This window comes from Aegilops tauschii, chromosome 3, assembly GCF_002575655.3.
Source record: "Aegilops tauschii subsp. strangulata cultivar AL8/78 chromosome 3, Aet v6.0, whole genome shotgun sequence".
Classification (NCBI taxonomy): domain Eukaryota; kingdom Viridiplantae; phylum Streptophyta; class Magnoliopsida; order Poales; family Poaceae; genus Aegilops; species Aegilops tauschii.
In genome coordinates, this window is record NC_053037.3 from 48,559,589 (window position 1) to 48,568,021 (window position 8,433).

The 8,433-nt window shown below is 47.4% G+C and overlaps 1 protein-coding gene across 1 annotated transcript; it reads left to right on the plus strand.

The window, feature by feature from the left end:
- Positions 1 to 2,595: 2,595 nt before the first annotated feature.
- LOC109738719 (uncharacterized) lies at positions 2,596 to 6,321 on the plus strand. The gene is made up of 10 exons (XM_020297805.3): positions 2,596 to 2,869; positions 2,963 to 3,074; positions 3,403 to 3,757; positions 3,897 to 3,930; positions 4,149 to 4,352; positions 4,608 to 4,697; positions 5,061 to 5,126; positions 5,208 to 5,299; positions 5,389 to 5,436; positions 5,883 to 6,321. Exons 1-10 carry the CDS (start codon positions 2,609 to 2,611, stop codon positions 5,998 to 6,000), a joined length of 1,380 nt encoding a protein of 459 aa, XP_020153394.2. The 5' UTR covers positions 2,596 to 2,608; the 3' UTR covers positions 6,001 to 6,321.
- Positions 6,322 to 8,433: the final 2,112 nt, after the last annotated feature.

Consider the following 8,433-nt stretch of genomic DNA (forward strand, 5'->3'; position numbering starts at 1 on the left):
GTGTTCTCAACAATCCCACCGTCCTCCAAGTTCTACCGTCAACAAGAACCCTGCCTAGCAACCGCTGCAAAGATGGCGACTCACCGCAAACTATACCGATCTGGTGCTTCCACAACTCCCAAAAGGCCAGTGTGAGCAAAGCTCGCAGATCCTTGTCATGCATGCCTTGTATGCACTTGCCCAAGATCCAAACAGGGAGGGTGCTTGTCTGCGCGGGGGTCCAGTCCGGCTTGTCCAGAGCCGTGCACAGCTATAGCCAGAAGGCTCTCGAGAAGACGCACTGCAACATGATATGACTCATGGTTTCATCCTTCTGGTTGCAAAGTATGCAAGTATCCTGATGCGGCAGTCCACGTCTAGCCAAACGATCGGAGGTCCAACAACGGTTCTTCATGGCGAGCCAAACAAAGAACCGGCACTGCAGGGGGGCTCTAGACTTCCACGTGAAATCAGCCGTGGGGGCAAGCTGTCTTTCCATGAACAACGCTGCATACGCTGATCGGGCAGTGTAAGCGCCACCCGGCTCGCAAGCCCACTTGGTGACATCCGGAGTCCCAACTTGTATTTGTATGTTTCCAACGCGCTTCCCCTCGACTTCATAATTAAGCCGCTCATCGGTATCGACGATTCTACTTCTTAGAGTACACAACAAGCCTTCGGGAGCCTCCCATTGATACACCATGGGCCGTCTGGTGTGGCCCACTAATATGGGGTCCTCGGCCCGGACCACCAGGCCAGGAGACGATTTGATGAGAGACCCTCCCCCCTCCTCCCGACTGGGACACCGTTATCACTCATGTAAGGGAAGTGACCTACGAGGTCGGATCAGACTTTTGCTAGTCGGATGTGATCCAACCAGGGGCCGAGTAGACCTTTGGGCATCTAGAGTCCAAATGGGTCTCAAGTGTTGAGTCCATGATGGGATGTCTATATAAGTGGAGGGATACCGCGGTGCGAGGTAATCGATTGATCGAAATTGGATCAAAGGTTGGTCTGGCGCCTATAACTACAAGAGTTGCACCTAGCCACTTCTCCATGCTCGGGCAATGCGAAGAGACCTACACTCTGCCGCCCGACGTTACTCTTGTACGTGTTGATACCATTAGAGGAAGTGCGCTTCCATGGCTCAGACGAGCCTGTTTGAGGCATCTGGCGATTGACTGTACGTGGGAGATCGGTGATGAAGAGGACTCTGGGACGCGCTGCTCTGACTCTTGTTCCGCTGCGAGGGACTACATGTCTAGTGGTAATCTCATGATCTATCTTCTAAGCATGCTCCTGGATGATCTGTGCGGCATGATTAATTTTATTGGCAACAATTGCTCACCGCATAGCCCGACCCGTGAGGATTTCTTCATTATGGTGCAAGGTCATGATGGTGTCCCTCCTCTCATAGTGGCGAGCATGTCAATGAAAAACTTTGTGCTAGCGTCCCCTTCTCTCAGGTAGAGCAGCCTCGAACGTTGTCTCGCGATTGTCCGCTCCAGTGAACAGAGCCCCAAAAGCTTCTTGTGCAACAGGGCCACCTCCCCACTAGACAGTGCCCTATAATTTTTTTAGGGTGGCAGTGCCCTATAATTTGTAACAACATCCAGCCCGATAAATGACTTCCAGAGTGATTGAAATCTGTAGGCTCATATTACCAAATCCATTTATCGCTCCAACGTTATAAGCACTTCCCCGTGGCACGTAGTTTATTGTTCTGCACAACAAAAGGTTCCCAGAAGGTTGGATCGAGTTTCACGCTGCATTGACATTCTCAGTAAAACTCTTCAGACTTTGGCGAGAAAGCTTTGAACTTGAACCTTGTACCCAAATGAAAATCTGCATGGAGATCCAACAGCAGAGGGCAAGTATCTGACAGCGAACCATCTTTGGAACACTATGATTTGAGTTCGTGTTATACTCAATGGCGGAGCTATGTACACTTCTGGGGGGCTGTGCCCCCCCCCCCCCCCCCCCCCCCAAAGATTAGAGAAAACAGTGAAGGATTGCTTTTGTCGGGGCTAAGATTGAAGAAAAAAGTAGTCACTAGCCCCCCCAAACAATCATATTTTATGCTCTGCCCCCCGGCATTCTCTGCTAGCTCCGCCACTGGGTATGCTTCAACTTTCATGATTAGCATATATGCAAGTTGCCAACAATGATTGATAAATCACCATTTTTGATTTACAAAACAAATACAAGCGACTAACAATGTATTATGTCGTCGTTGATTGTTCTTACTGCAACATGACACAAGGTGCAACTCTATTGATTCTGCTGCGAGTGTTTGCAAGTGTTGCGTGGTGTATTCAGGTCGGCAGATTGCACCAAAAAATATGAATTATTATTAAGACCTAAAGGCCTCGGAGGCGCGGCCTACGCTTCTAGAATGAAAGAAACTCATTTGATTCTTAATCAAGTGCCAATTGGATACACTCCCAAATTCGTCTCTTCCTTGGTGACACTTGTTTAGCCACAAACCCCGTGGACGTTAGCGATTTGTGTGTTACGTGCGGACACTGTTTGGCGATTTGCGACTGCCCCGGGTGGCAAAGACAAAACGGCACAAGCAAACGACTCCTGCCGACGAGTCACCCACGCCAACTCGGAGGGAGAAGCGGAGATGTCGCCGGGTCCACCACATCGCCACCACCGTGGAGCACCCTGGAATCAGACACCCGATACGTGGCTCCCCACGGCCGGCCTCCCTCTTTGTTCACTCCCCCCCACACCCACAGCCGCCGACTCCTGTCTGTGGCCGCGAGCGAGCGAAGTGAGACTGGTAGACGGGACACCAGTCCACGACTCCCGCCCCCCCGACGCTTCCGGAGATCCCTCCCTCCGTCCGCGGCGCCGGCGACCTGAGAGGGAGACCGGAGCACGGGTAAAGATCGATCCACGCCCCCCCTGGTCCTGTCCCCAGCATTTATGATTCGCGCTGTACTGATGCGCACGCGTTTCTCCGATCTGATGACAGCGGCAATCGGGCGGAGCTGGAGAGATAGGGAGGCGGGAGCTTGGAGAAGGCGGAGCGAACCACTCTTCTTCTCGTCGGAGAGGAGGCGCCCGCTGCGTGCGGGTCTGCACTGGTAATTAGCTCTGCTCTGCTCCCCCCTCTCTCTGTCTCCCCCTGCGCGCGAGGCTTCTTGATGCCCGCTGTTACTGTTCTTGTGTTCCGTGTGGGCGTGCGCGTGGATTGGATCACGGAATCATGGCGCAGAGCTTCGTCTTTGCCTTTCCCGTGGGGTACCACCTGATTCCATTCTCCTTTTTCTTTCACTGTTCGGCAAATATCTCCCTTTGTCGGCATGGAACAGGGGAAAATGGCTTTTCTCTTGGTCACATCCACAAGTATGGTATTAGAATCGAATTTTATAGAAAAAAGCCTGACAAAACATGTTGTCAATTTGGTCGTAGCATTGCAATCAGCCATGGTCATGGACACCACTGACCCGGGCTACTGGCTCAACTGGAGGTTCCTGCTCTGCGCGACCTGGGTCTACTCCTGCATGGCCCTGGCCTGCTACTTGATCTGGAAGTACGAGGGACCCAGTTCGCCGGCCGGCAATGAGGAGGGGGTCGACAGAGAGGAGGCGCGGCCCAAGATCGGACCCGGAGTTGTGTATCTTGAAGACTGCTGGAAGCCGTGCCTTGAGGAGATCCATCCCGCTTGGCTGCTGGCTTTTCGCCTTGTGTCATTCTTGTTCATGGCTTCAGTGCTTGTCTCTGATGTTATTGTCGATGGATGGACCGTCTTCCTTTACTACACTCAGTAAGCTACTTCATCCTTCCTCGTATTACTGCCTGTGAAGTTTCGCTAACAACAACTGAAAGATAACGCAAAGTCTCCATTTGGTACAAAGTAATATTCAGAACATTATTTGATTTCGTTTGTTCTCTACATTTGACAGGTGGACCTTCTTGCTTGTCACCTTGTACTTTGGGGTATGTTGTTTGCTACAGTAAACTCATTGTGACCACTTATTCTTACCTACACACGAGAATGACAACAACATGTTCTGCCAGAATTTGAACAAATGACCAATATAAAATGTTTTTTGATTGTATAACATGCAATTTGTTGTATCCACATGCTTGCTCATTGCCTATTTTGCTGGCACTTACTAGGTGATACCTCTAACGTGCACCTTCTTCATCTTTAGCTTGGTTCGGTGCTTTCGATCTATGGATGTTATCGGTACGCTTGCAAGACGGATAAATCTGATGGAGATCATGGCTCTTATATCATTGCTCCAACGGGGGAAAGTACATACGACGATTCCATCAAAAGATCTTGTTTCAATAAAACACATGATGGCCGGGAAATTGCAGGATTTTGGGGTTATCTGTTCCAGATTATGTTTCAGGTAATTCATCATATATATTTAAATACAAAGTGCAAATGATTTTCTGAGTTTTAACTGCTGAACGGTAGGTGTGTTGTGATTGATTGAAAAAACAAATAACATAATCTGAAAGTGTAATTGCTTGACATGTAATTATTTTACATTATTATAGCTTTTCTTTGACTGAAAGCATTATGAACTGTGGCCGGCCGATGAATGGTGATGATTAGGGATTTGGTGTTTGTTGCGCCCCGATTTTGATATGCTTGTTTTCAGACAAATGCAGGTGCTGTGATGCTTACGGATATGGTGTTTTGGTTCATTCTCTACCCTTTTCTTGCCCGGAATCAGTATCAAATGAATTTTGTGAGTTTTCGATCACAGATTTTCAAACTGTATTCTCTGGGACCTTTTAAGTTATTTGTTAGTCCAAAGAAATGGGAAGAATTGTTGCCACTTTTTTGATAACCAAAACTATGATTTGTATCATTTACTTCATTATTGTATATTTTATTCTGAATTTACTCTAAAACCATAATACATAGAAGTCTAAATAGGACCCCTCTAGTTCCATTCTGGTTATTGAGCTAGTCCATATGATTGTGTATGGCTTTGGGTTGTGGGTTCTGCAAATTGTGATATTTTGTTGGTGGTTTGGAGCTGTGCTAACGATGGTGAACATATTCTTTGCTGCATGTCTTACTACTATTTTGTGATTGCATACTGCAGTTGCTGATTGGAACACATTCACTCAATGCTCTCTTCATAATTGGTGATACTGCTTTGAATAGCCTGGTAAATGTCTTGTGCCTGAATATATCAATCCATACCACAATCTTCTGATCTTTATATTGATTGTTTAATCTAAAATTGCAGCGTTTTCCGTGGTTTAGAATATCATATTTCATGCTCTGGACAGGCCTTTTCGTCAGTGTTCAGTGGATTATCCATGCTAATGTGTCGATTTGGTAATACTTTTACTTACATCTCCCTTTATTATATTGAATCTTAATCGTGGAAAAAATATTCTTGTGTTTATGTTATACTATTTTTCCAGGTGGCCTTACCCATTCCTAGACTTGACATACCCTCGAGCACCTGTCTGGTAAGCTCTGCTTGACGAAAGTACTTTTGTAGTGCTATTCTTCCATGTGCAGCTGCTTCATTAATGAATTAGTACCTTTGTATACAATCTAGACTGGGCATGGTACATACCTAGCATGCATAAGTCAAGAATGAACTTAGATTGACCGCAGTTGATAGATTTCCTTACTGGTTTGCCTTAAACATCAATCCAGACTATGGTTGTTTCTTGGGGATACATTTTGGGGTCAACCATTTTTGGATAGATGATCAAGAAGACTAGTCAACAGAATTCTGAACAGCTTCATAACCTGATTACTGTTTTAGGTTCTTGCATAAATTTCGATTGGTTCAAAATCCTTTCGAGATACTTAATTATAGTTCTTTTTAACATATAATCTCCATTACTGTTTGAACTTGTAACCTTTCTGCCTCAAACTGCGATCTTAAAAAACTGTACCCATGCAGGTACTTGGTGGTGGCATTGCTTCACTTCCCTTGTTATGGTCTCTTTGCCCTAGTTCTGAGGATCAAGAAATCTCTCCTGGAAAGCTGGTTCCCACATAGTTACACATACGTGAAGTAGACAAGAAGATACACATATACTGGCACAATTTATTCCCAATTTTCCTTGTCCTGAAAACCACATGGAGCTTCTGCTACTACACAATCAGCCGCATTCTTCGGAGTTAGGTGCCTGTAATTCCTTGTACTTGAAAGCACGGGCTCTTTACGAGGTTCTTTACTCAAAAGTGGATGTGTGAATTGCCACGACGTATGTTCACCAAATTTTTTGGGATGCGTAGCTTCTTTGAAGTCTGAACCAGGCCTTCTTTCCAGTGGGGAATTTTGTGCAATCTGAATCTGATATGTGACACCCCACCATTTGATAGCTGCTTTAGTTGCATTTCTTCTCCTGTCCTGCTATTTGCCTAGCCAGTACATCCATGAATTTTGGAATATTTATAGAGAATGGGAAGGTGGGGGGATAAAGCTTTGCAGCCTATCGACACAACAGAGAGCAACGCTGGTGTAATCAAACAGCATCGGTCAGCTGTGATCAAACCACAACACTGCACCGTTGACACAATCCAAAGGCTCTGAGACTGCATAACGCCACGACACAGGTGGTGTCGTGGGACTCACTTGAAGGGTCACGAGGCCGAGGCAACGCCACGGCACCTGTGTGCCACCAACGCAGACGACGCCATGGCATATGTTTCCCAAACATGAGCCGTTAGTTACCACCAATAGTCATGGTTTTCAGGACGACGCCTCCAAAAAGGTAGTGACAACGCCGTCTAATCTAGCAAAACCAGATCGGCTTACGCCTAGAGAGAGGGAGTTGGATGAACTAGACATCCCAGCAATGCTGTCACCACCATCAACAGAATTTTTTACAAGGATTTCACCTGGAGCCAGACACGACCGCATCACCTCAAAATCCAAAGACCCAACACACGTCCGGCCACTGCACGCAGGCCCCGAGAGGAGAGAGGAGCCCCCACTGCACCACGAGAAGAGGACGTCTTGGCCTTGGCCTCGGTTGGCAAGCCAAGGACGCGGCGATGGCTGCATTTCTACCACTCTAGCGGTGGCTCATTCGGCATGCGTCAGGTGACATTGCGCGATGGGCAGACCTGGGATCGATGTAGGCCGTAAAATCGTTTTTATTTAATACTGCGTTGGTAGGGTCTTGAACTCAAGACCTCTTGGCTCTGATATCATATTAAATTCATGCTCCAGCCAACTCATCCAAAAGTCCGAACTGATGGAGGGAGGTGGACAATATATTCCAACAGGCAGGCATATGCCATTAGCAAGGTAGTCCGTGACTGCATCTTGGGGTCTCCAGCAGTGAGGAGACTGACCTTGCGACAGTTGGCGGTGGAGATGGTCTCTGTTTTCTCAGCATCGCATTAGGATCAACAGTTAGACGGACCCCATCTACCTTGTAGAGAGCGTTAGCTTAAACCGATGGGATCCTTCTCCTAATCTACACTACTGCAGGATGCTGCTAACGCGACACTACGATCAGAGACCCTTCGACGAAGCTGTGTGCGATGCAATAATCGCAAACGATGGTGTAAAAAACCCGTCAAAAAAGGTGCAGAACGTTTGCGATGACGGATGCATCAAACACAGTTCGGATTTTAGTTGCGTGTGCGATGCAGGGCATACAGTTCAGTTTAATTAACTGTTTGTGATGAGGAGAAATAAAAGAAATGGGCAGCTAGATGAAGGTGTGTGCGATATACAGCATACGGTTCACTCGGATGAACTGTTTGTGATTAGGCAACACAAAAGAAACGGTCACCAGATCAAGGTGTGTGCGATGTATGGCATGCGGTTCACTCGGCCTTGTCGTCAGTGTACCGTGGCAACCGTCCACCGCCTCTTCGCCTTTCCCTCTCGATTTGGAACTGTTGTCGCACACTCTTCCTCCCTCCATTTGCCTTCACCCTTCCTTCTGCCATTGTTCGACCGTCTTCTCCATGGAGGGAACAGGCCGGAAACGACCCCGCTATTCTTGCCCCGATCTGAAAGATGACGTGGTGGAGGAACTCATTGATCTGTGTGACGTCATCACCTCGGCTAGCATGGCAGGTTCTTTCAAGTCCATTCTCGACTCAACAAATAACAACATTGCAAAGAACCCAAGGGTTCAGGAGCGGTTTGATCTCGCCTATATATCTTCTTCGCCATGACGCTGGTCGCCGGCGTGGGGACGATAGAAGCCTCGCCTTGTGCAAGTTGATGCCGCTTGATAATGATACGTGTGATGTTAAGATGCCATCGCTTAAGGGTAAGGCTTGGGCAGACGCAAATGGAGATTGGGTTGTTTATATTGGGTATAACTGCGAGTGGGAACTTGTGAATGTGTACACTCGTCACTGGGTTCCACTTCCAAAAATCACAGACTGCCCTGAGGTCGAGCACACAAATGATCTACATACGTTCAAATACGATCATGGTGACTGTCGTCTACGGAAGATAGCAATTTGTCGAGTTCCCAACC

Coding starts and splice junctions, on each gene's coding strand:
- LOC109738719 (XM_020297805.3), top strand. CDS start 2,609: ATGTCGCCGGGTCCACCACATCGCCACCACCGTGGAGCACCCTGGAAT. Junction 2,870..2,962: donor AGAGGGAGACCGGAGCACGG/GTAAAGATCGAT, acceptor ATCTGATGACAG/CGGCAATCGGGCGGAGCTGG. Junction 3,758..3,896: donor GTCTTCCTTTACTACACTCA/GTAAGCTACTTC, acceptor TACATTTGACAG/GTGGACCTTCTTGCTTGTCA.